Source organism: Monodelphis domestica, chromosome 4 (assembly GCF_027887165.1).
Source record: "Monodelphis domestica isolate mMonDom1 chromosome 4, mMonDom1.pri, whole genome shotgun sequence".
In the NCBI taxonomy this organism is placed as follows: Eukaryota; Metazoa; Chordata; class Mammalia; order Didelphimorphia; family Didelphidae; genus Monodelphis; species Monodelphis domestica.
In genome coordinates, this window is record NC_077230.1 from 422,169,543 (window position 1) to 422,197,246 (window position 27,704).

At 46.5% G+C, this 27,704-nt stretch overlaps 1 protein-coding gene across 2 annotated transcripts; it reads right to left on the bottom strand.

The window, feature by feature from the left end:
• Window positions 1-545: 545 nt before the first annotated feature.
• Window positions 546-27,094, bottom strand: NECTIN2 (nectin cell adhesion molecule 2). Of its 2 annotated transcripts, none has more exons than XM_007491570.3 (4): window positions 25,219-27,094; window positions 1,730-1,793; window positions 1,475-1,561; window positions 546-1,310 (listed from the first exon to the last, which is right to left on the bottom strand). In XM_007491570.3, exons 2-4 carry the CDS (start codon window positions 1,751-1,753, stop codon window positions 1,086-1,088), a joined length of 336 nt encoding a protein of 111 aa, XP_007491632.1. In that variant the 5' UTR covers window positions 1,754-1,793; window positions 25,219-27,094; the 3' UTR covers window positions 546-1,085. The 2 variants fall into 2 exon arrangements, with proteins under 2 accessions (XP_007491632.1, XP_007491631.1); XM_007491569.3 differs by having other exon boundaries at window positions 1,475-1,615; window positions 25,219-26,137.
• Between the last annotated feature and the right edge of the window lie 610 nt (window positions 27,095-27,704).

Consider the following 27,704-nt stretch of genomic DNA (forward strand, 5'->3'; position numbering starts at 1 on the left):
AGAAGGCACCGCGGGTCCGGACTCGCTGAGGACCCGTACTCCCTCCCCTTTCCCCGCCCATCAGCCGTGACCCAGAATGCTCTGATACGGGGTCTGTGACCCTGACCTGCACCTTAGAACGCCATTACTTTTACGCCGTGTACTGGGTTGTCCTTTCTCTCCTACTAGTTATCCACGCTCCCTCTCTGGGGGACAGCCCCAGGGTGTGACAGGTAGCGGGGACTCACCCCCTCCCCCTCCCCGGTTAAAGGCCACGAATTAAATCCAGTTCACTTTAACGTGCGTATCTATTGAGTTGCCTACAGGGTACCGAGTTGTGCCCCAGGGATACAGACATAGGGAAGACAGTCCCTGCCTTCCTGGAGTTTCAATTCCAGAGGGTCAAGCTGGAAGCGGATAAGTAAAACTTCGTCCTGGAGGAGGTGGAACCAGAGCTAGCCAGGAAGGAAGGTGGGTGGGGAAGCTGAGAGGACCCCGTGGACTACGACTTGAAGGTGGGAAATGGCTAGAAGGTAGATGGGGAAGCATAAGGCAGTACACACAGGTGGAGACATCAAAAGTCGTATTTATTAGGAAACATTTGTTTATAAAACCCTTGGCCCCCACCAGGGCCAACCCATGGGCTCCCAGGGAGAAGGAGCCTGGCAGCCTCTCCCGCCAGCAGGAAGGGCAGGAGGACTAGGCACGTGTGCTCAGGGGGGAGAGGGTTCTGATGCCCAGGGCTCAAGTCTGGGTGCAGGGGTGTGTGTGTGTGCGTGTGTGGGGGGAATGGAGGTGTGTGAAGAGATCATGAGAGAGGACGGTGGAGAGGCTGGCTCTCTGAGGGTAGGGGCAATGAGGGTTCCTAAGCCAGAGGTCAGAGGAGTGGAAAGCTTCTGCCCTAAGGCTAGGTTAGAGGTCATGGTGGTCACAGTCATGGCAGCAAGTTAGAGGTCTTCCTCCTGGGCCAGACTTGGGGTCAGAGGTCATGGTGGCCTAGGACCCCTCCTGTCCAGCCTCCAAGTTAAGGATCAGTCCCTTTTATCGAGGTCCAGCTGGGAGGACTGGGGGACAGCAGCCAGGCTCCTGTGTTTGGAGGCCAAAACTCACACGTACATGGCCCGGGACATGACGAAACCCTTTCCTTGATAGGCCTCAGCTGTATTGTAAGCCAAAGTGTCATAGATGGGGTTGACCTTATCCAAGTAGTCTTCGTCATCCTCCAGGGGCAGCCCTTCTTCTCCAGCAGCATCACTGGGCTCCTCCAGGTGCAAGGGCAGGGCAGCTGCCCGCTCTTCCAGGGTGGGCAGCTCATGGTATCTGGGCATTTCCTGGGGAAGGGGCAAGGGCAATAGGAGATCTTCCTCCTTTTTCTGAGCCCCATACTCCACAAAACCACCAGAGGACCTTCAGACCTCCCCATTGCCTCCAGATGGGGAAAGGAACATTCTGGAGGTCCTGTCCCATCAGCCCCTTGGGGCCTCAGGTGCCTTACCTGTTCAGGGGCCGAGATACTATGCTCCACAAATGGGGTCTTCAGAGGGATGTGCTCCGAGCTACCTAGGGTGAAGAGCTGAGAGGGCTGGGGGCAGAGAGAAGGGGTGGGGTGGGGATAGGTCAGGGAAGATTCAGGGGACTGGAGCCAGGGGGAGGGAACAGGGTACATGGGAGGGTGAGTGTGTCATGGTAGTCAGGACTGTTTGGGGGAATGGAAGGATGGAGAAAAAAGGGGTGGAGAGGAGAATCTTACCATTTCCTGCTCTTCTAGTTTCATCTTGGGAGGTGGAGGCTTGTATGCAGGAGGGCCTTCAAGCCTGTGGGGCCAGAATAAAAGGGGAAAATACTAGTCTTTCATTCCCTGAGACTCTGCCAGTAGCTTGATAATTCAATGAGTTCCCCTCAATTCCCCTTGCATGTTGTAACATATTCTGTGCGAGACATCAGGGCTATAAGATTAAAGCCAAAAGAATTCCTGCCTTCAAAGAGCTTACATTCTTTTGGGGTAGGGGTAGGGGATAGCACATGGCACTGGATATTTGAAGGTCCAGCACTAGAAAGGGTTTGAATTTGGTCCAAAGCAGCAGACCATGCTGGACCACAGAATAATCTGAGACTACATCCTATAGCACTCCTCCCTTTCATGGCCAAACTAATAGAAAAAGCACTTTGTGTTTTCTCACAAGACATTCACATGGCAAATCCTTGCATATTTGTTTCAGACCACACCAATTAACTGAAACTGTACCCGCTAGAGTTTCCAGATGATGCCTTGATGGCTAGATACAGTCAAATGTTCTTTCTCTCTAATGAAACTATTCACCAACTCTTTCCCCTCCTGGAAATACTCCCTTCCCTAGAGTTTATGACACTGCTCTTACAAATGTTGAATAAAGACACTAAGAAAGAGGATGAAGAAAACGTTTCTTGGGATAGAGCTGGCTTAACTCTTGTGTCTGAAGAAACAGTACTCTTTCCCAAGGATTGCATGCGTAGAGACCGTTAGTAGTGATGGGGTGACAAGTTAGAGACAATTTTCCTATCATGATTGGAGACGACGTGGAGAAGCCAGAGAGAACGAAGGTAGGGAGGGAGGCCTTCTTCCTTGATGGAATTGCTTTAACTTTTAGCTATCTTACAAAGGGGATGAAGAGAATTCTCTTCCCCCATCCCCCCAGCTTCAATGTCTCTTTTAGTGTGATCTATAAACAAACCTCTAAAGTGTTTCTTTGAAGCTACGAAATATATGGCTTAGTTTATAGGAAAAAAAATTTTCATCAACAACTTAAGAGTTCTAAAAGAGCATATATTTTGATTAGCTGTGCCCCCATTTGCACAATTTCAATTCCTCAAAATAAATACAGGCACTTTAATATATTTTTTTAAACCCTCACCTTCTGTCTTGGAGTCAATACTGTGTATTGGCTCCAAGGCAGAAGAGTGTTAAGGGCTAGTCAATGGGGGTTAAGTGACTTGCCCAGGGTCACACAGCTAGGAAGTGTCTGAAGCCAGATTTGAACCTAGGACCTCCCATCTCTAGGACTGGTTCTCAACCCAGCTGCCCACACAGGCACTTTAATATTAAGGGATATTTGTATTCCCTTAGAAATGGTAGCAGATGACCTCTGAAGCTATGCTTCAGATCTTTTTAAGCTCCCAAAAAAATGCATTACAGTTTGCTCTGGGCAAGGAGTGCTAAAGAGAATTCTTAAAAAGAAAAGTTGCTTGGAATCTTGAGTGAACTGAATAATGGGACTAGTTTCAGAAAAAGTCACAATGTTCTTTCTCATGGGGCTAATGGCTAAACCATTGCAAAGAATTTTCTCCTGTTGTTGCTATTAAATTGCCATTACCAGTAATAAATCAGTAACAATAGCAATTACTCACATGGAAAGGATTTTCAACTAAGTCTCCAGCAGCTGTCAGAAGAGCATGAGGCGGGGGCAATGCTATGTAGCCCTCTGACTTGTATAGCCTGTGTCTTCTTTCTCATTATGAGGAATAACTTTCTCCCTCTCCTCAGGCTCCCTCCTTTCTGCCTGGGAGTCAAGTCATCTTTTCATCCCACCCCAAACACTAGAGGGAGCTTCCTTAACTTCTGGGAGCCATCCAAGTGCCAGTGTCCTTCAAGGCCCTTTCCCTAGATGAGTTTCTTCTTATATTTTATACTTCTTCAATTCAATTGTCATCTTGCGTATCTATATATTCAGCATATCTCTCCTCCTCAAGGGCCTACTAATAATGCCTTATTATGGCTTGAGAGTGACCTTAAGAGGCCGAAGGTTAGTGCAATGCAAGCTGTGACAAGTTCTAACATGCCAGAAAGGCTTTCAACCATAAAGTTTAAGAGTTAGGGAGCCCTCAATGACCATTTCGTCCAACCCATTCATAACAAAAAATCCTTACTTTAACACATCCAGGAAGTGATCAGACCTATAAATTCTGCTTGAGGATGGACCTCCAAGGAGTGGGAACCTACTACTTCCCTCTCAAGGCAACCCACTTCAAAGGGAGAGCTTTTGGCAGCTCTAATCACTAATAAATTATATATAGATAACAACTGAAATAAATAATCATTAATAAAATTTTCCTGGTGTCTGTATTTTCCTCTTTGCAGCGACTCACTAGATTGCATGGGGGAGCTGGCTTCTTTGGGACCATAAAACAAGTCTGATTTCTTCTTTAGATACTCAAAGATGGCTTTCACGTTATTTCCTGAGTCTTGATTTCTCCATGCTAAACATGCTAAGTTCCCTCAGTTGAGCCTCTTATGTCATGAACTCAAGGCCCTTCCTCTTTTCTCTAGAGTCAAGAGCTTTTTTTGCTGTTGCTTATTCCTTTTGCTACTGGTGGATTGGGGGTTCTTGCATGTTGGTGGTCATTGCCTTCTTAGCTTCTGTCTCCCAGGCCTTTGCCTTGATAGTATCTTCCCTTCCCAGTCAAAAGCTTGAGAGAGGGCAGGTAGATTTAAAGGGTTTAAAGAGCTTTGCCCTGAAGCCATCTTTCTAGCCCCTGCTGCCTCACAGTAGTGTCTGAGGTCAACCACTTTTATTAGTGACTTAGAGACATAGATTGGGAGGAAGACACTACTGTGTGACCTTAAGCAAGTCACTTAACCTAGTTGGTCTCAGTTTTCTCATCTGTAAAATGAGCTGGAGAAGGAAATGACAAACCCCTTTGGTGTCTTTGCTGCAGAAACACCAAATGGGGTCAGGAAGAGTCCAGCAGGACTAAACAACAGTGAAAGTGTTAATTAGCACAGGCCATGCACAGATCTCTAGGACACTGCCCTAGAGACCTCTTAAAATGCTGACATTGAACACTTAGCAACTTCTCTTAAAAAGTCTGGCCATGCCAATTCTATTGTGCAATAAGAAATGATAAATAGGATGATATCAGAAAGAGCTGGAAAGATCTACGTGAACTGACGCAGAGTGAAATAAGCAGAACCGGGAAAACATTGTGGAAGGGTGGACTGTGAAAGACTCAGCTACTCTCAGCAATACAATGATCCAGGGCAGTTCTGAGGGACTTCTGACAAAGAATGCTTCCTACCTCCAGAGAAAGATCTTTTGGAGTGAGAATGCAGATGAAAGCATGTGTATTTTTCACCTTAGTTTATTTGGGCGTTTTGGTTTTATATGATTATCCTCTTACAGAAATGAACAATATGGAAATATATTTTGCATGATAATACACGTACAATTCAGATCAAATTGCGTACTATTTCTGGGAAGGAAAGGAAAGAGGCAATTTGGATCATATAACTTAGAAAACTTATGTGGAAAATTATTATCTGTAATTGATAAAATAAAATGTCTTTATTTAAAAAAAAAAGTCTGGCCATCCACCAGTCCAGTCTGGAATCATTTGATGATGTTATTATCAGCTCCATATCTCTCCATTTTCTCCACGAGAAGAGGCAGTCCAAATCCTATTCTCTAAGCACTAATGCCAGACCCTTAACTTGGTCTCAAGCAATAGACTGACCTAATTTCCAAGGACTAGCCTTGTTGCAACAGACTAACCTACTTTCCAAGGACTAGCCTCCTTAAGTATGGAAAGGATCATTATCACATGATCAGGTACTTGGTGCAATATCCTGTGGCCAAAGCAATCCATGAAGCAAAGCAAACTACAAACTGTCCCTCTTTCCTGGCCGGTCCCTGCTAGTCTTTAGAGACGGGGACTGAAAAGGAGGCCAAGGGTACTGAGAATCAATTTTTAGATTGTAGAAATTGAGCTGTTGGGGCCTTACATGTGAGATCCTCACAAAGGGACTAATGAGTAGACTGACTAGAGGAAATGAATCATCAAGCTTGACATTCCTGTTGTACGTAAAGCCAAACCTTGGAAGGAAGCTGGTGATGTGGAGGGACAGCTGGCTCTTTAGTTCTCGGAGAGGAAAATCAAGGAGCTGGCAGGGTTCAGAAACATGATTTCATTGGTTGGATCATTTCTTACTGCCTTGTGCCCTTCTTGGAATTTCATTGGCAACAAAGAATCGCAAGAAGAGAATTGTACCTTATGCACCACTATCTGATGTGGAGGATGGAGGAGCTAGTGAAATTCTACCAGGACCTCAATGTTTTTGAGTTATTTCAGCCGAGTCTGAGTCTGCGACCCCTTTTGAGATTTTCTTAGCATAGATCCTAGAGTGGTTTGCCATTTCCTTTGCCAGATGTCAACATGGAATCTAGAAGCCCCCAAACTTGTAGCCTAGAAAGATGAAATGAACCCCAGTTTACCCAGGAGCCAGTGAGGGCTCCTGATTTGCCTTGTCACTGGGGTGAGGGGGGGGGGGGGAAGTCCTACTTCACTGCCTCTTAGACTAACAATAGAAGTTAGGATGTTGAATATCTCTTTTGTCCCCTTAGACCAAAGTCCTTTACCAAGGTGGGCCTTTCCCTTTTGTGTCCATTGTAAAGTATCAGCCCCTCACTGTAATTCCTGTCTGGAACTCCTCATTTTCCTTTATTACCTTTGTCAAGTCAATCCACTGCCCCTCACATCCTTAGCTCCCAGGTTTCACCTAGAAAGGTGTTTAAGCTCCCCAACTTTAATGGCTCCTTTAGTGGCACTCCCAGGGATAACATCCCCAGAGTCCAGGGTGTAGACCCTGTAAAAGTTGTGGTGCCAGACTGAGTAAAGAATCAAATACTGGGGGGGGGGGGGGGGGGGGCAGCTGGGTAGCTCAGTGGATTGAGAGCCAGGCCTAGAGATGGGAGGTCCTAGGTTCAAATGTGACCTCAGACACGTCCCAGCTGTGTGACCCTGGGCAAGTCACTTCACCCCCATTGCCTAGTCCTTACCACTCTTTCTGCCTTGGAGCCAATACACAGTATTGACTCCAAGACGGAAGGTAAGAGTTTAAAAAAAGAAAAAAAAAAGAATCCAATACTGGACGTAGCCCTCTCCTGATTAGAGACTTGGTTTTTCTGACTACTTGATAGTTCTGGGTTATTTCCAAGTTAACACAGACGAGTAATGGGGCCACAGCTAGTAGTAGTCTGAGGCCAGATCTGAACTCTGGAAGATGAGTCAACTGGGCTTCCAGCCACCTAACTGCCCCATAAGACTGTAATAAGACTCTCCAAATGAAATCAGCATGAGCTGAACTGGAAAAAGAGCAAAAGATGGGAATAGTCAGTGTTGGAGGGGTCAGGGAAGACGGGCAAGCCAATCCACTTTTGGAAGAGCTGTGACTTGGAATTATGATGAGGAAAAAAGGCAACTAAACTATTCGTGTCCTTTGACTCAGCAATTTCACATGCTGCAATGAGGTCAGACAGAAATAAAGGTCCCATAGACACTCTACTGCCCATAGCAGCATCTTTTGTGTTTGCCAAAGAACTGGAAACAGATTTAATGCCCATCAGTTGGTAATGGCTAAACGGTTTATGGTGAGTGAACGTACTACACCACAGGGAAAAAACACATGAAGAATTCCGAGAAGCATGAAGGACATCTATAAACTGATACAGAGAGGAGTCAGCAGAACCAGAAAAAAACAAGCTATATAATGACTACAAGAGTGGATGAAACCAAATCTGACTATCATAGATACAGTATCACTGAGGTTGGCCTCTGAAGAGTTGTAGATGGGAGCAGCTGGGTAGCTCAGTGGATTGAGAGCCAGGCCTAGAGATGGGAGGTCCTGGCCTCAGACACTTCCTAGCTGTGTGACCCTGGCCAAGTCACTTGACCCCCATTGCCTAGCCCTTACCACTCTTCTGCCTTGGAGCCAATACACAGTATTGACTCCAAGATGGAAGGATTAAAAAAAAAAGTAAATAGAGATGGGAGGTCCTAGGTTCAAATCTGGCCTCAGACACTTGCCAGCTGTGTGACCCTGGGCAAGTCACTTAACCCCCATTGCCTAGCCCTTACCACTCTTCTGCCTTGGAGCCAGTACACAGCATTGATTCCAAGATGGAAGGTAAGGGTTTAAAAAAGAAAAGTTGTAGATCATGCAAAAGCTTTCAAATATCCCTGGACCCCAAAGGAGGGTCAAGACGAACGGGTGATGTGAGGTGATGTCTTATATCTTTGTGAAACTGATTCTATCAGAATCACAAGATCTTGGAGGCCAATTAGTGCAACTGACCCAGGATGCCTGGAACATCATCCATACCAACACGTGATCATTCAGCCTGAGCTTGAAGATCTCTAAGAAGGGGAAGCCTACTAGCTTCTGAGACTGCTCATTCACCTTTAGGAAAGCAGACATTTGTAAAGAGTTTTTCCTGACATCAAAACTAAATCTACCCCTTTTCAAGCACCCATCTTTTGCTACTAATTTTGCTTGCTAGGGCCAAACAGCTAATAACGACTCCTTTAAATCTTTCTTTTCTCCGCCAGGCTAACTAAGCACACCCACTTCTTTCAGCTGCTCCATATATGCCACCCTCTTCTTCACCATCCTGGTCTGGATGCTCTTTAGCTTATCAGTGTCCTTATTACACCATGGTAACCATAAGGAAACTCAATCCTGCAGGTGCATTCTGTTCAGAGGAGGGTTTCCACCACCCTAACACACACATTCTCTCTCTCTCCCTCTCTTTCTCTCCCTCTCTTTCTTTCTCTCTCTCCCCCCTCTCTCTTTCTCCCTCCCCTTCTCTCTCTCTTTCTCACTGTCTCTCTCTCCCTCTCTTTCTTTCTCTCTCTCCCCTCTCTCTTCCTCTCTCCTGTTCTCTCTCCCTTTCTCTCTCTCTCTCCCTCTCTTTCTTTCTCTCTCTCCCCCCTCTCTCTTTCTCCCTCCCCTTCTCTCTCTCTTTCTCACTGTCTCTCTCTCCCTCTCTTTCTTTCTCTCTCCCCCCTCTCTCTTCCTCTCTCCTGTTCTCTCTCCCTTTCTCTCTCTCTCTGTCTCTCTCTCTCTCTCCTTCTCTTTCTTTCTCTCTCTCTTCCTCTCTCCCGTTCTCTCTCTCTCTGTCTGTCTCTCTTTCTTGCTGTCTCTCTCCCTCCCTCTTTCTCTCTCTCTCCCTCTCTTTCTTTCTCTCTCTCCCCCCTCTCTCTTTCTCCCTCCCCTTCTCTCTCTCTTTCTCACTGTCTCTCTCTCCCTCTCTTTCTTTCTCTCTCCCCTCTCTCTCTTCCTCTCTACTGTTCTCTCTCTCCCTTTCTCTCTCTCTCTCTGTCTCTCTCTTTTTCTCGCTGTCTCTCTCTCTCCCTCTCTTTTTTTCTCTCTTCCTCTCTCCCGTTCTCTCTCTCTCTCTCTCTCTTTCTGTCTCTCTCTTTTTCTCGCTGTCTCTCTCTCTCTCCCTCTCTTTCTTTCTCTTTCTCTCTCTCTTCCTCTCTCCTGTTCTCTCTCTCTCTCTCTCTCTCTCTCTCTCTCTCTCTCTCTCTCTCTCTCTCTCTCTCTCTGTCTGTCTCTCTCTCTTTCAAACCCTTCCATCTTAGAATCAATACTGTGTTTTGGTTCTATCAACATGGAATCTAGACGCCCCCAAACTTGTAGCCTAGAAAGATTTAGTGATTCCCCAGTGGTATTTAGCTCGGAGGTGAAAGCCTCAGGTTTGAGCCTGGTCCTGTGAGAATCCACAATCCACTTCAGATGGGGGCTAAGCCCAAGCTGAAGCCAAGTGACTCTGGTGCAGTAGGCAGCCCATCAGTCTCGAAAGCTGAAGGTCCTGAGTTCGATCCTTGGAAGGAGGGTGATATACTGGGAGAGGCTTCTCTAGAAGAGTCATTCAACTTCCAGCTTGGGCGCAGCCCCCATCTGAAGTGGATTGTGGATTCTCACAGGACTAGGCTCAAACCTGAGGCTTTCACCTCTGAGCTAAATAAAACTGGGGAATCACTAAATCTTTCTAGGCTACAAGTTTGGGGGCTTTTAGATTCCACGTTGACAGTTCTAAGACAGAAGAGGTGTATGGTCTAGGGTTTAAGTGACTTGCCCAAGGCCACACAACTAGGAAGTTTGAGGTCAAATTTGAACCCATGGTTTCCTGTCTCAGGGTCTGACTCAATTCACTGAGCCACCCAGCTGCCCCCATCACACTTCTCTTAAAGTGACTTAAGATCCCATTAGCCTTTTTAGCCACAGTGTACACAGTTGTCTCGTTGGATTCGAATTCTACTAAGACTCCCAGAGATGTTTCCGAGTTGCTGTCTAGCCATTTCTCTTAGACTTTTCAAGCTAATTTTTTGAAGTCAGGTGAGAGAGTAAATACAGCGTCCCAAGAGTAAAAAACAAACAAAAAATCCCAGAAAGCTTAAACTGCCCCAAGACTTTTGGGAAGGATTTTGAACTCGCACCCTGCTAGCCAGTTGGTTTACTATGTATCCTCTCCTGCTTAATGAAATCTGGGAATACAAGCATTCCTCTGCCTAAATGATTGACAGATTTATTCAGTACTCCCCGGGGTGTCACACTGGAACCACCCACCCAAGCCTGCTTTTAGGATCATCATTCAGTTGCCCCCTTATCCAGGCCACTCTCTTCCTCCTTCCCAAGAGACTATCAAAGGCTTTGCTAAAATCCAGTTAAAGGATATCTAAGGTAATTTCCTGAACAAGTTTAGTAACCAAGTCAACAAAGGAAATAAGGTTTGTCTGATAACCCTTTCTTAATGAAATCATGCTGGCTGGCTCAAATTCAGTCTCAGGCACTAGCAGTGTCTGGGCCAACCATTTAACCTCTGCCTCAGTTTCCCCAGCCATAAAATGCAGTAGCATAAAAAATAGTAGCACCCACTATCCAGCGATGTTGTAAGGATGATATAAGCTAATATCTGTAAAGCATTTGGTATAAGGTGGCCCAGGTGACAGAATTCCAGGCTTGGAGTAGGGAAGACCTGGGTTCAAATCTGACCACAGACATCCTAGCTGTGTGACCCAGTGCAAGTCATTTAATGCTGTTTGCCTAGAGTTGTTACTAAGACAGAAAATAAGGGTTTAATAAAAACATTTTAAAGCATTTGGTAGGGTATCTTGCCCATAGCTGGCGCTTAATAATTGTCCTCCTTCTCCTCCGTGGCCCAGTGATTTTGGACACTCCATCCTCTGGCTTCTGAAACACCAGGCAGGCCTTCTCTAGTCTGGCTAATCATCTCTAAGATCTTCCCAGCCATCACCGTTATCACTTCCTTCAGGAAGTGGCTCTTCTGGGAAGGTGACCTCATTATCTGTGGCCTGACTTATTATCTTGGCTCTCCCCTCCCATTCCCAGTAGCTGTGTTTGTTTCCCGTTCAAAGATCATTCTCCTGGGCAGATAAAACAGAAACCAAATAAGGACGGACAGTCCGCGCTAACCCCTGGTCCGCACCCCCTCAGAGCAGCTGCCCTCTTTGATCCTTAATCCTTCTTGCCCCAACAAAGCTTAAAAAACCAGCCGACCCTCTATTGTCTTTAGGTCTTTACCACCTTTTATATTCAGCCTGCTTATTACTTGTCTTTGCTTCCATCTTCTGTACAACTTGTTGGTTCTCTATGAATCTACTTCCTCAAAATGGTTTCTTTTTATGCCTTCAATATTTGGTTTTTGACAGCCTTCTATCCCTCCTGGACTTCCCCTAGAGAGGTTGCTCAGTGGATGGAGAGCCAGGCCTAGAGATGGGAGGTCCTGGGTTCAAATCTAGCTTCAGATACTTCCCAGCTGTGTGACCCTGGGCAAGTCACTTGACTCCCATTGACTAGCCCTTACCACCCTTCTGCCTTGGAACCAATACATGGTATTAATTCCAAGATGGAAGGTGAGGGCTTAAAAAAAAAAGAAGAGAAGAGAATTTAATCCACAGGTCCCTCCTGTCAACGCGGAATCTAGAAGTCCCCAAACTTGTAGCTTGGAGGGGTTTGGTGACCCCCAGTTTCTTTAGTTGGGAGGCAGAAACCCCAGGTTTTGACCTTGTCAGAGGAGAGCTTCTCCCTGAGGGAAGGTCCTACTTCACTGGTCTCAGGCTAACAACAGACCTTGAGTTATAGCGCAGTAGGTAGTCAGTCTCATAAGTCCAAGGTCCTGAGTTCGATCCTCAAAAGGGGGATGTGATCCAATGGGAGAATCTTCTAAGGCAAAAAGAGGCATCTGATGGGATAGCCATCCCCACTCTGAACTAACTCAAGGTCTATTGTTAGCCTGAGACCAGTGAAGTAGGACCTTCCCTCAGGGAGAAGCTCTCCCATGACAAGGTCAAAACCTGGGGTTTCTGCCTCCCAACTAAAGAAACTGGGGGTCACCAAACCCCTCCAAGCTACAAGTTTGGGGACGTCTAGACCCCACGTTGACACTCCCAATCCTTCCTCAAAACTCTTTGGAATCTCACTGATCTCTGGTGTACTTCTGCCTCTGCCTCGATTTCCTGTCACAGACTCCAAAAGGGAGGGCTAGTTCCCTCCTAAGATCCTGACGTCTCGAACCCAGAAACCAGCTTTTTCTTACCGTGAAAATCAGATCCATGGCAGAATTTCCCCACGTCTGTTCCCTTGCCTTCAAATGGACTGTTAGACCAAATCAGAGCAGGAGCACTGGTAGATTCTTCTATCGCCCTGCAGTATTCCGTTGATATTCTTGTACTACCTCCGGCATCCCGACCCTCACCCAAAGGCTTCCCCTGTTGGTCCCTGCAGCATTTCTACATTCCTCTCTAACCTTTTCCCCTTTTGATTTATTGATTTAAAAAAATTTTTTTTAAATTACATCCTTACCCTCTGTTTTGGAATCAAGATTGTGTATTGGTTTGTAAAAAATAGACTCGAATACAGGACTACAATTTCAATGTCACAGGTTCCAAGACATAAGAGCAGCAAGGGCTGGGCAATTGGGGTTAAATGACTTGCCCAGGGTCACATGGCTAGGAAATGGCTAAAACCAAGATCCGAACTCAGGACCTCCCAGATTCTATCCACTGTGCTACTTAGCTGTTCCTAACCCATAAGAAATTCTTAATCTTTTTTTGTGTCTTGGACCTTTTGGGGCAGTCTGGTGCCACCTATGCTGCACCCCATCCGCCATGTTTCAAGTGCATGAAATGAATAAGAACCCCAGCTCTGCAGCATCCAATGGTGTGGCTCTTTGGGCATCCTTTCCTTTCCCTCTCATTTCCAGTTTACTGCTTTTTGGGTTAAGCTGACCAAGGGATGGGGAAAGGGACTGTACCTTGATTTCCCTAATAAGAATTTCCCTTTATCAGCACTGGCTGGCATCTTCTCTGCAACTTAATGTTCCTAGAGAGCTGCCTGGAACTGAAGGAAGGAATTTAAGTGACTTGAGATAGGTCAGATGGAATCCTCGAACTCGGGTCCTCTGGGAAGAGTGTAGCCACTTCGCCAGGCTGCCGTTCTACAAACTTAACTCTCGTTCCTGTATTTTAAGTTGTGATCCAGGATTCCATAATCCCCTTTTCCAGTACCACCTTCTTAGCTGCTATCCCTAACCGAACTTCCTCAAAGGCCTTTCTTGATCGTTTGCTTTGGCTGGTCAGCACTAAGAGGAACCAGCTGGGTCTAGGAAGTCTTGGGGCTCTTCCCCAAGGAGTGAGGCGGACTTCTTTGACCTGGGGCCAGTCCTTTGGAGGTTCTGCCTTGTCTTGGGGAGTACAGCAAGCCCCTCTGCTGCTGTCATCAGGAGATAGCGCCATCGATGCGAGTCTTCTCTTCCTCTGACATGTCCTAAGAGATCTTTACTTGCCTGCCTCGGTGGGTCGACTTTTAGCCTTTCCTGGAGCATCTGAAGCTCCTTCTTTCTCAGATCGCTGTCCCTCCTCTTGAGGAAGGAGCTCACGGTTGATTCTTCAGATTTCTTCCTCCCGAGGCGGGTCAGGATTCAGCTCCGCCTCGGTAGAGCCCGCTTTCTTTTCTGGTGCCCAATACCAGCCCTGAGGCCCTTATCTTCTCTCACCTCTGCCCTTGTGGAAGGCCTCCCTCCCCAGCCCATCTAGTTGATATTCCTCAGCTGCTCTGGCCCTTAGTGCCTCTACAAGGGTACACACTGTCCTACTGAGCACGGAATCTCCTTGTAACGTGCCTTCAGCCTGCTTTCCCCGCGGATCTCCGGTCAGACTCCCTGGGCACTGTGTTCCAGCTGACCCAGCCTTCCAGCTCTCAGCTCTGGGCCTTTCTAGGAGTCTCAAGTCCATCGGCGCCCTTTCTAAGAGGGAGTTCATGTGCACTAAGAGCTGGAGACAGGAGCAAAAACAGTGCCTTCCCTCGAGGAGACACTAAACATAAGCCAACGTTCTCTGTGTACCAGATGGCTACCATGTATAGAAACACACAAGATACAGCTGACCTGATGGGAGATAGCCGGAGAGAGCAGACGGGACCAGACCAGGGAAGGCTCTCCTAGAGGGAGGTTAAAGGAAGCCCGGCCCAGGGGACAGCCTGAGAGAGAGAGAAGGTCCTCTACAGAAGCCCCAGAGCACAGAGACCTGGGGGAAGGGGAAAGGCAAGCGGGAGAGCCCTGGACCAGGAGGGAGGAAGTGCTTTCCTCTCAAGTTATTGACCTTCCGTGTTTCTGTCAAAGGCCTCCTAGCACCAAGAGCGGGCAGGACTCCCCACCTGCCTGGCTTTGGCTCTTTTTTGTATCTACAAAGTGTTTACACATTGTTCCCCACATGGATCCCCAACTCCTTGCAGGCTAAGGCAGGGACTGGCTCCTCGGGGCCAAGCACAAGTACTTACCGAGTGAAATCCTTCCTGTTTTTTTTTTTTAAACCCTCACCTTCTATCTTGGAGTCGATACTGTGTATTGGCTCCAAGGCAGAAGAGTGGTCAGGGCTAGGCAATGGGGGTCAAGTGACTTGCCCAGGGTCACCCAGCTGGGAAGTGTCTGAGACCAGATTTGAACCCCTTCCTGTTTTTTAAAGAAGTGCTTCACTGTCCCCGATTCCCCGGAGAGTGAAGACTATTCCCCAGGATCCTTCACCTTCCCTTGCAGGAAGGAGAACAGCCTGCCCTTTGCCCACTTGTTTACAATGTGTGTGTGGCCCTAGCAGAAACAACATCCTTGGTACACTGGGAAGTCACTGCAAAATTGCCACCTAAGGGGGCACCTTTGACGACCTCTCAGGTAACTCGGGAATAGCTGAACAAAGAGCAGCCCAGGAATGCGTGGGAGCATTGTTGTACTTCAAGAAATGATCCCAGGGCATTGTGGGTAATAGGAACCACTCCAGAGAAACATCACCCAGGGCCGGGCAACAGACAGATCAAAGGAAGGCCCAACCCTGCCCAGATGAACACGCACTGACCTCTTGACAGAGCGAGTTAATTAAGGAGAACTGAGGGGTGGGCAATGATGGGGAAAAACGTGACCCCCAAGTTCCCAAAAGAGCTCAGAAGGAAGCCCAGAGGAGCAGGACTGCTTTGAAAGTAATATACTTAAGATGGAAATGCACGATTTCCGAGAGAATCTAACGTTTGTGTTTAGCTGGGTCTATGGAGATGCCCTTTTTGGGTATAACCTATAAAATGGAGATTTGAACCTCAGACTTCCATTCCCAGAAGTCCTTGGTAGTTCCCAGAATGCCCTAAAATCTCACCTGAGCCGAGAACAAAAGGGGTATTTAAACTGACTGTACTGCCTACTCCCTGACCACTCTTCTGCCTCGGAACCAATACTTGGCATCGATTCCAAGATGGAAGGTGAGGGTTAAAAAAAAGAAAGAACCGATGGAGTCTGAGAGCGAGCGGTCGCGCGTGTGAGCTGGTCCTTTGCAGAGAGGGGAGGCCTGTGTTTTCTCTCACAACATCACTAATATGGAAATGGTTTGCACGACTGCACATGTATAACATGTCAACTTGCTCCCGGTCTCAGGGAGGGGGAGGGAAAGGAGAGCGAGATTACGAAACCCAAAACAGAAACTCAAAACATTTGAAGATCACTTTTACGTGTTAATTGGAAAAAAAAAACCCATAAAAAAAAAGGTGCTGTTTTCACTTTCTCCCTCTCCCAGATTATCTGCCTTTTTTTTTTCCGGTCAGACAAGAACCTACTCTAGATAAGGCGCTGTGATAAGAACTAGGGTTACAGAGGCAAAATCTGGAGCTGGAGGGGAGGGAAAAGTCATGCCAAATTAGACTAGAATGGAAGGGGATTGGGAGAGGATTCCAACAGAGAGTGGGATGGAAGCCAGGTTTTCAAGGAACCCAGAGAAGCCGAAATGAGGAAGGGGAGGGGTGGACTGAAACTCCCCGGAACCAGGAGATGCAGGGAGGGCTGTGTTAGTGCACTCTAGAACATAGGATGAGGAAAGACCAACAAAGAGGATTTTAATATGTATTTTGGTCCAGGAGATGACAGAGAGCCTCTGGAATTGGTTCGGTGGTGGGGTGGGTGGACATGCCTGGGGAGGATCATTTTCAGAATTCCAAAGCCCTTCAGTCACCAGGGAAATTCCCCTTTTTAATTCATGCTAAACCTCCTTTCTCTCCACCACTGAACTGGTTCCCAGTCTGGGAGCCATTCTGAATCGCCTCTCTGGGTACAATCGGACCGTTAACATTTTACAGCCAAGATGAAAACCCACAGGTGAGAAGAATAAAGGCAGAGTTATTCTGGCACCGGCGCTGTACCCCCAAACTATAGAAATGTTTCGGGCAAATTCTTTTGCTTCTTTACATCCTTGTGACTGCTACCTCCCAGAAGACCCTCAGAGGATTGTCCTCCTTGGATGGTCCCGTAGATGGACAAAGAGATATCATCAATTGTATCTCAGACACCCATCTATCCTCTCAACTATGAGGGTCACCCCCATGTCTTCAGGCCAACCTCCACTCTGGCCATACCTCAGCCCATAGCACTCTAGAGTCCTGCCTTCACTGTTGTAAAGAGTATAAAGAGGGGGCAGCTGGGTGGCTCAGTGGAGGGAGAGTCAGACCTAGAGATGGGAGGTCCTGGGTTCAAATTTGGCCTCAGACACTTCCCAGCTGGGTGACCCTGGGCAAGTCACTTGACCCCCATTGCCTAGCCCTTACTGCTCTTCTGCCTTAGAACCAATACCCAGTATTGATTCTAAGATGGAAGGTCAGAGTTTAAAAAAAAAAAAGCATAAAGACCCCAGAACTGAGTTATCTAGAGAACAGCTTTCTATCTATGCTGTTCCACCTAGGAGGTAGGCTTCCACCTATGCTGTCCTCCTGGCAGATTCAACCTTACCTTTTTTTTTTTTTAATAAAACCCTTGGAATCAGTACTGTGAATTGGTTCTAAGGCAGAAGAGTGGTAAGGGCTAGGCTAGGTGACTTTCCCAGGGTCACCCAGCTGGGAAGTGTCTGAGACCAAATTTGAACCCAGAACCTCCTGTCTCTGGGCTTGACTCTCAATCCATTGAGCTACCCAGCTGCACCCCCCCACTACCTCATCTTGACCCTCTTTCTGTTGCCAATGACTTCTCCTCCTTGGAAAAATCCCTCTTTTGGTCAATATTTGTTTTAATTTTTTTTAAAACTCTTACCTTCCCTCTTGGATTCAGTACTGTGTATTGGTTCCAAGACAGAAGAGTGGTAAGGGCTAGGCAGTGGTGGTTAGGTGACTTGCCCAGGGTCACCCAGCTGGGAAGTGTCTGAGACCAAATTTGAACCCAGGACCTCCTATCTCTGGGCCTAACTCTCAATCCACTGAGCTACCCAGTTGCCCCTTCAACATTACCTTCTAAATGAATAAATTTCTCCTTTTATTTTTAAGCTGTTTCAGTCTTGCAAAAGATACCCTTCCTAAGCCCGGGGATTCACCTCAAGCCCCGCACAACAATACAACTGAACCAAGTTCTACAATTTAAATAGGCTAAAAAGTCAATGCCAAAGTTAAGAAAAAAAGTTAATCAAATGATTACTATTTCCTAAAAAAAAAAGAATGAACTGATTTGGCAGTTAATTGGCAAGGAGGAGACTAAAGGACTAGTGACTTCAGCCACCAAAGGATCTCGTGGCAAAATGGAGACATGTGACCAAGGAGACAACGGGTTAGGATGTAAAATCATAGAAGAGAGTGGAAGACTAGGAATGAATGGCAGCACCACCTCATAAAAAAGCAAGAACAAATTAAAAAACAACAGCCCAGAATAATGAAATTATGACATTTTAAAATAAATTTTCGTAGAAAACTTGGCGAGAAACCCAATGAAATCATGTCCTAGTGAAGGAATTTAAGGCTGAAACTGGAGAGCTAAAAAAAAGGAAAAGATCTGTAAAGATTTCTATAAACAAACTCCTTCCCACTGGAATCACATTGGAACTTGACATCCATCACAGTCCTGAATATACTACAGGAGGAAAAAGTGACAATGAAGAACTCCTCCCCAAATCAGAATAATTGAACTGGAACAAATATACAGAGCAAATATAGTTTGGAGGAGATGCAGCTTTTATAGCATGGAGGGATTTTTCAGTTGTTTGACTCCTTGTGGCCCTATCTGAGTTTTCCTTTTTTTTTAAATTTTCATTTCTTTATTTATTTGTTTTTAAAGACTTATCTTCTGTCTTAGAATCAATGCTGAGTATTGGATCTGAGGCAGGAGAGTGGTAAGCGCTAGGCAATGGGGGTTAAGTGACTTGCCCAGGGTCACCCAGCTAGGAAGTGTCTGAGATCAGATTTGAACTCAGGACTTCTTGTCTCTGAACCTGACTCTCAACCCATTGAGCCACCCAGCTGTCACCCACATTTGAGGTTTTCTTGGCAAAGATACCAGTGATTTGCCATTTCCTTCTCTAGCTCATTGGACAGATGAGGAAACTGAGGCAAACAAAATTAAATGACTTGCCAATGGTCACTGTGTGGAGTGAGAAATTAGTGTGTTATTCTCAAGTTATTAATATCCAAAGGTCGGTGTGTCCTGCCCCCCCTTCTTACCAAAGCTTTGCAGCTTTAAGGAAGTCTGGAAATTGCCCCAGGCAGGAGAATGAGGTAGTGGGAGCAAATCTTAAAAAACAATCTTGAGTATCCCTTTGTCCTAGAGATTCTCCTATCATATCTTTGTATTTGGATTATGGACTCTTCTAAGAGAAGGTCAAGCCCAATGGCTGGAAGGATCCTCCCTCAGCCCCTCCTAGAGAACCCAGGCCTGAACCACTCCCCTCTTTGTGTCCGGCTCCAACACCCAGATAGATCACTCCTATGAAATATTGATTTGCTGATGGATCCACTGTGAAGCTATTCTAATTCTTGAAGATGTAAATAAGCTTGAAGGTGTTCATTGTAAAGCCAACAAAAAACTATTTGGCACTCTTGTACCAGGTTATAATCCCTTCTGGGAGCCTTGATCACATCAAGTTTCTCCTATATAAAAAAGGGATTTTTCTGTGAATTTTGGGGTGCTTGTCTTGGGTCCCAGTTTGAGGCAGCACCCCCCACTTTCTCCATAGTCCCTTGAGTCTTCACCTGAGACAATGCCCCTCCCTCACCATCTCTTCTCTCTCAATAAAGCCTCATGTTTTATTTTGAGTTTATTAATTTAATTGATTTAAAATATCTTTCCATAGTTATCGGATTCATGGTCCTCCCCTCCCATAGCCAAGGAGCAATTCCACTGTGCCATTGATCAAGGTCTATTTCCCTATTATTGATATTTACACGAGGATGATCATTTAGAGTCTACATCCCCAATCATATCCCCATCGGACCATGTGATCAAGCAGTTGTTTTTCTTCTGTGTGTTTGCTCCCACAGTTCTTTCTTTTTTCCTTTGTTTAATTAATTAATTAATTTAGACTATTTTTCCATGCTTATAAGACTCATGTTCTTTTTCTCCCCTCCTCCCACTTCCCTCTGGTAGCCAACAAGCAATTCCACTGTGTCATAGATCCAGACCTATTTCCATATTATTAGTATTTGCACCAGGGGGATCGTTTAGCGTCTCCATCCCCCAAAGCCTTATATTTTAAATGATTGACATTCACGGTCATCTCTTTTTAAATGAGTGGTAAAAGAGGGTGAGCTTTGGAATTTCCAAGGCCCCTCCATTTCCACCCTGCTAGTAAGTGTCGGAGGCTGGATTTGAACTTGGGAAGATCAGTCTTTCTTACTCAAGGCCCAGCATTTTATGCACTGTGGTGCTGTTGAGGGATAGGTGCTTTAAAGAAATACCTGAAAAGGGGGAAGGCGAGCAACTATTCCACTCCTTTAAAAGTTATTTTATTCAGGAGAACTAAAGGGCTATTTCTAGCATCTTGGATGTGGAGGTAGAAAAGGCAATCATGAGAACTGATGAGAAAGTTGGGGAAAGGATATATGTTAGATACATGGGGTATGTACAGAAGATCTGTGTTGGATGTGATCCAGCTATCAGGAAGTCTGGGGTTTGATTCACAAGCTAGGTGAAGGAAGAGGAGACTGGGAAAACAAATTCACGTACTAATAATAGCAGACCCCATCTTTTTTCATCATACAATTTGAACTAGAGGTGCTGAATAGAGGCCTTGTGCCAGGTCTAGGCACCGAGTCACTTGGGCCTGGCTCAGGACAACTGGGTTCCTGCACTGACCTCCACCTCCCTGATCTTCGAGGGTCTGACATCACAAAACAGTGTGCTTAGGGGCCTCGGAGTCCCTGGGCATGGGGCGTCTTGGTCTGAGTGCTGACATGCTGCCCGATGGTCTGCCACCCCTCCTTTGGCACCTCCAAGGTTCCCACCTTTTCCCTTCCTCCTTCCCAGGGACCCGTGTCTCTGGCAACCTCTGGTTGCACTGGGAGCCCATCATGTTGACCCTTAGGGGGCCACCCTTCTAGTTTCCCTTGGATTTCTGGCTCACTTCTCGTGTTGTTCTGGGGCCAAAGTTGCTTCTGCTTCCTTTACAGAACTCATGGATAACTATTGGGTTTCTCCATCACTGTTGGGTCTGGCATGAACTTCAGGGTATTGCTGGGGTTTGCTTATGGAAGCTGGGTGGTTGATCTGCCTCCCAATGAAGCCATCAAAATGTTGAGGATACAAGTTCTCACTGTGAGACCCTTCCTAGCTGTGTGACTTTGGGCAAGTCACTTAACCCCAATTGCCTAGCCCTCAGCACACTCTGCCTTGGAGTCTTGGAACCAATACTCAGTACTGATTCCAAGAGGCAAGATAAGATTAAAAAAAAAAAAGGAACTCTGCATTTTATTAAGAAGACTATGAAGATTTTAGGAGTGGTGGAGCCAAATGCCCACTCAAAGACTCTCCCAAGTAAATACAAACACGTGAGAGTCCTTTGAGTGGCTGCCCATTATCACCAGGTGAAGCCTATCAAGGGGAGACTTTCTTTCTAGATCTTATCACCGAAACCACCCAAGGTAGAGCAGATAGCCCTGCTTCCCGATAACATTGTATTGGTTGGCTAAGCCAAGAAGGTGGCAGAAAAGCTAAGGGATGCTGAGATCCGCAAAGGAAGTGAAGTCTACAAAATAAGCCCTCAAAAGCCAACAGTGTTTCTATAAAAAGGTAGATGAACAACTAGACCTCGAACTTACTATAAAGGAAAGGTCATTGCAATCGCCAGATAATGATGCTTTAAAAATAGAGGTAGATAAGTGGAAGAGAACTTCCTAATCCCATGTTTAATAAATGATGGATGAAAGAAGTCCCCATCTGATAAGAACTGCTGGGAAGGCAGTCTGGCAGAAATTATGCTTACGACAACACCTATATTCCACAATAAATGGGTATGTGACCTCAATATCCACGATCATAGCATTAAAATAAGACAAGAGAGACAGAACAGACGGATCATGTTGCTTTTCCTAGCTATGGATAGAAGACGTATTCATAACCAAAGGATAAAGAAATTACCCAAGATAAATGAGATGCTTTGGATTCCATAAAACTTAAAAAGCTCTTGCACAAATTTTAACATACTTAGGATAAGAGAAAGGGCAGAATGGGGGGAAATTTGTGTTCCATTTTTATAAGGGCTTCCTAAACAAGATCTATAAATACAACAGAACAAAAGCAGAGTTGTCAGAGGATAGGAACAAACTGTTCTTCAAAGAATTGTGAACCATTAACCTCTGTACTAATAATAAGGGAAATGCAAGTTAAAATAAGCCGGAGGCTTTACCGTACTCTCTTCAAATTGTTAGATTTAAAAGTTGGGAAGAGTCAATATTGGAGGGGTTGTGAGAAGGTAGATACACTTACACATTGTTGGTGGAGCTATGCATACAAGTATAAGTATTTTGGAAAGCGAATGGAAATTATTTAAAGAAAATGACTTAAATGTTCATCTCTTACAACCCAGAGATTCTACTACTATGTTTACTCTCCAAATTATTTAAAGAAAATGACTTAAATATTCATCTCTTACATCCCAGAGACTATACTACTATGTTTATACTCCAAATTATTTAAAGAAAATGACTTAAATGTTCATCTCCTACATCCCAGAGATTACACTACTATGTTTATACTCCAAATTATTTAAAGAAAATGACTTAAATGTTCATCTCCTACATCCCAGAGATTACACTACTATGTTTATACTCCAAATGATTTAAAGAAAATGACTTAAATGTTCATCTCCTACATCCCAGAGATTACACTACTATGTTTATACTCCAAATTATTTAAAGAAAATGACTTAAATGTTCATCTCTTACATCCCAGAGATTACACTACTATGTTTATACTCCAAATTATTTAAAGAAAATGACTTAAATGTTCATCTCCTACATCCCAGAGATTCCACTACTATGTTTATACTCCAAATTATTTAAAGAAAATGACTTAAATGTTCATCTCTTACAACCCAGAGATTCCACTATGTTTATACTCCAAATTATTTAAAGAAAGTGACTTAAATATTCATCTCTTACAACCCAGAGATTCCACTACTATGTTTATACTCCAAATTATTTAAAGAAAATGACTTAAATGTTCATCTCTTACAACCCAGAGATTCCACTACTACGTTTATTCTCCAAGGAGGTCATTGATAAGAAAGTTCCTATGTACCAAAATATTTCAAGCAATATTTTGTAACAGCAAAGAATTGGAAAATAGATTGGAGAACGGCTAATTAAATCGTGGTACGTGAATATAATGGCATATTATAGCATATAAGCTGAACAAAGAAAGCAATATATGACATGACTAGGACAGAGCAAATGGAAGAACTACTACTTTATGCCTTTAAAAATATTTTTTGTTAAATGGGCTATTTCCTTGGAAGAGGGGCAGAAGAGATACTGGGAGAAGTTTGGGTGATGTAAGAAACCACAAAAGGAAGCTTTTGAATAGGGAAAAAAAAAGAATTCTTGCAGAAACCGCTAGATGGGATCAATAATACCTCAAAAGAATTTGGCTTCACTGTCCTCACAGGAAGAGGGAAGTAAAAAAGTTCATTTTCAAGGCTGTGAGAGGCACCTGCATGGACAACCCAAGAAGTGTGCTTGGTAGCAGCTAGATCTTGGACAGACGCAGAAAACGGACAATGATTTGGATCTAGATTATGTGTTATTAAGCGAATCTGTTAGGAAATTATTACACTGCTTTTCCAATCCCAGATTTCTCCTTGACATAAAGATCCATCTTTTCGATGCCAGTATTCTAGTGGTGGTCATGGGTGGCTACAGGCCATGTTATTGACCTTCAAAAACAAGGACTAGCACTAGCCAGGTGGCTCAGTGGATAGAGAGCCAAGCCTGGAGTCTGGAGGACCTGGATTCGAAAGTGGCCTCAGGCACTTCCTGGTGGTGGGACCCTGGGCAAGTCACTTAACCCTAGTTGCTTAAGACTGTATCACTCTTCTGCCTTGGAACCGATACTCAGTATTGATTCCAAGACAGAAGGTAAGAGTTTTTAAAAAATGAAACAAAACAAAACAAAGGGTAACAACAATAGCACAGCAGCCACAGTCGGTGACCACATTAAAATGTAACTGGGGAATATTTAACAATATTCTTTAAAAGTACAAGAAAACAGATAGTATTACATTTTAAAACCACAGCTTTCTGTTTAAATTTGACGCCCTACGATAAACTATCCAAAGAATGAAAAGGAGGACTTCTGGGAGAAGAATGGAATAGAGGGTGTCAAAGAATGTTGGCTAAGTATAACAGGAGGGAGGCTGAGGGCCACACTGATAAGATACTAGCCCAGGTTATTTAGAGAATGCTTCAAAGTCTGAGTAGCCCTGACATTCCCTCCATGTTGCTACTTAGGAAACTGGGTTTCAGAGAGGTCAGATCTAGAGTTCCACAGCTAGTAAGCATCGGAGGCAGAATTTGAATGAAAGTCTAGTGGGCTCAATGGATGGAGCCAGGCCTAGAGACAAGAATCCTGGATTCAAATCTGGCCTTGGAGACTTCCTAGCTGTGTCTCTTAATGCCCATTACCTAGCCCTGACTCCTCTTCTGCCCTGGAACCAACCCATCAATCCACAGTGTGGATTCTAAGATGGAAAGTAAAGGTTTGAATTTAAGGAAAAACCCAACAAGCTAGCAGCCAGCCAGCCTACTTGCTCTGTTGCTACCCTTGCCGATGGACCCTAGAGAGGAGGCTCTGCACAAGAGGGTCATGGGAGGAGAAACTGAACAGGAATGAAGATCCCCAATGGGGAGACCCATCAAAGCCCAGAATGCTCCCAATTCAGCATGGCCATCTTCAATTCAGCCCCTCCAGGAGAATTCGCTTTGCTCCTCCTCCCCCCTCTGAATTTGCCCTTTCCTCTAAGCTTTCCTGCTTCCAGAGGCACCATGAGGATATCCTCCTTCCCACCCAGTCTCCACCATGACGAGTAGGCTCTGGTTCTTCCCTTTCTCTCGCCCCCAGCAGAAGCACCGATTTCTCAAGTCTCGTCAAGAGTCGCCACATCTGTAACATCTGTTCTCTTCTCCCTACTCTCTCTGCTGAAGCCTGGATCTCTTGGCGTCCACACTAGTCCAGAAGAGTTTCCTCCCTGCTTCCAGACTCTCCTCTGTCCAAGCCGTACTCCACAGAGCTGACAGAAGTCTTTGTAAGGCCCCCATTCTAAAACCTCAACGACTTCTAGCATAAAACACAAACTCTCGAGTCTGGTTCTCCGCTGTCTCCTCTATCTACTTTTTTTTTTTAAACCTTTACCTTCTGTCTTAGAAGAATCGATACTGAGTAAGGCAACAGGTTAAGTGACTGGCCTAGGGTCACACAGCTAGTGAATATCTAAGACCTTCCCTGCACTTAGATCTTCCTGGCTCTAGGCTCAGTGCTTTGTCCACTGGACCATTCCATACTGGGGAAACCAGAGACCACAGAGAAGAAAGGACTTGCCTGAAGTCACCAAGGTTGTCCCTATTATCACTGAGACTCAAAACCAAACCAGGGCTCTTTAGACCACCCTTCACTTTCCCTTGGAAGCACTCACTCATCTTCCTCTTCTTCAGGTCTTCCCCGGAGCTCTTCCTCCTTCCGCTGCTGCCGGCAGATCAGGATAGCGGTGGCAGCCACGGCCAGAGCAATGATTGCCGCAATGATGCCACCAATGATGCCACCCGTGGCACCAGCACCCGCTGTGTCGGGAGACTCTGCCAGAAGGAGAGGAGTGGGGTGAGGCGGCTGTGGGGGAGAGGGGGCACCGAGGAAGGCTCAGTCCTCCTCTCCCCCAGTGCAGGCATCTCCTCTTCCTAGTGGTGTCCTGGCTCACTGGGTGACCTGAGGGACATCACCTACTGTCTCTGGTCCTTGTTTTCTCCATTGCTAAGGTAGCCTGGGCCATGACTGCCACTCCCAGCTCTGACATTTGATAGGGAACCAGGAGACCTAGATTTCCCCCTCCCGCTCCCCCAGCTGCCTGTGTAACTCACCTCCGGTGACCGGGGCCCTTGGGGGCTTGGGCTCTGCCCAATCCCCTCCCTTCATGTTTTCCTTCTCCTTGAAGGCTAAGGTCCTAAAAGGTAGATCCTGCCCCCCCCCCCCCCAATCCCAAGAGCTTGAGCTAACAAGAACTTCCTTTCCTGAGGTGAATCACTGAAAACACTCTTGTTGCTGCCACCCTGTCATGCCTCAGGAGACAGAAAGACAGACAAAGGAGGGAGAGGCTGAGTGTGTTTGGAGAAGGGGAGGGAGGAAAGGAAGCCGCCACCCTTCTGAGGGGTTCAGGCCTCTGCCCTCACCTCCCTCAGGGCCCCAGGGCCTGGATCCCTCCCCGGCCTCCCCAGGCTGCACTCCTTCGGGGTGTCAGCCATCCAGCCACCCTCCTCTTCCCAGCAGGGTCCATTTTCTTAGGGCCTCCTGTTCCCCCTTAGGACAGCAGCTTGGCTCCCCCCAAACCTCTAGTCCCACAACAGCCCACCCTGCTTGGGGCTGCCTCCCCACCCCATGAGTCTAGCACCACCCACCCACCCCTCCTTCAGGGACCTGGGAATCTGGCCCCTCCCAATACCTGCTTCCCACTTGGGAATGGGACAAATCACAGAACTCCCTTTTGTCTTCCTCAAAGGTCCTTTATTGAACCCTTGGGGTGGGTCGGATTGGGGAGGGAGGGAACCCTATATGAAAATATAGTCTCTTTGTGTCTCCTCCCCAGGCTTCCCCGGGGAGACAGAACAGAAAGGGCCACCTGCAGCTCCCTTTCGTATCCTATTTTGTTTGAGGGCACAGGAGGTAGAGAAGACAAGTCCAGTGTATTAAATGTGCCCCCTCCACCCTCTCCCCTACTTTCCCAGGTCCCAGGCAGTGCCCGCCTCAAATTCCAGGAACCAGGGGTAGCCGATGAGCTCCCACGTCTTTCCAGTCTGACCAGCCCATCCGGTGTTTCCCTCAGGTTGAGAATCCCTGAGGGAGGCAGGAGGAGGAGAGGTGTATGTGTGGTTACTTGGCCCCAGTCCAAGAGGGTGTGCATGATGGCTCGAGCCAAACTCGGATCTCTCGGGGCTGGGAAATAGGGATGTCCTGGGGTCACACGTAGACTGCCCTCCGGGAGATGAGGGAGCCATCCAGCTGGGACTCCATGTCATCCTCCGCCCCTGGATGGGGCAGCATGAGCCTGCCCTCCTCCTCCTCCTCTTCCACATCCTTGGTTGGGCCAGGGGCTATAGGGGCCCAGAGGACTGGCCCCCCATTGCCGAACACCTGGGTCTTGGGGTCATAGGATCCCCCAGCTCCTCCTCCAGGGCTCTTCCTTCTCCGTCTCCTCAGCAGAACGAAGGCCATGGCCCCCCCGGCCAAGAGCAGCAGCAGCAGGATCCCCCCCACGGCCCCCCACACCACTGGACCTATATCTCTTGCCGAGGCCCGAGGGGTGTCTGGGGAGAGAGAAGCAATGGACAGGGGAGGGGAGAGAGAGAAAAAAAGGAGACAGGGTCAGGAGGGGGAGACGACGAACGGGACGGGGAGCACATGAAGGGGAGGACATGGGGCCCTGGGGACCAAAGAGAAAGGAGATGACTGAGGCCCAGAGGAAGGGAAAGCAGAGAACACTGCATGGAAGGGCCAAGAGAGCAAACCAAAGAAATAGCAGAAGAGGCAGAAGAGAAGAGGGGGAAGGAGGGAGGGAGGTCTGAAGGGAAGCAAGTGTCAAAGGAGGGTGAGAGAGGGAGAGGAAGAGTAGAGGGGCCCAGTCAAGGGGGAGAAAGGGTGCAGGAGAGGATAGAGATGGGAAGAGAGAAGGGAGACAAGGAGGAGGAAGAAGAGAGAAGAGACAAGGAGGAGGAAGAAGAGAGAAGGGAGACAAGAAGGAAGAAGAGAGAAGGGACGCAAGGAGGGGGGGGGAAGAAGAGAGAAGGGAGATAAGGAGGAGGAAGAAGAGAGAAGGGAGATAAGAAGGAGGAAGAAGAGAGAAGGGAGATAAGAAGGAGGAAGAAGAGAGAAGGGAGATAAGAAGGAGGAAGAAGAGAAGGGAGATAAGAAGGA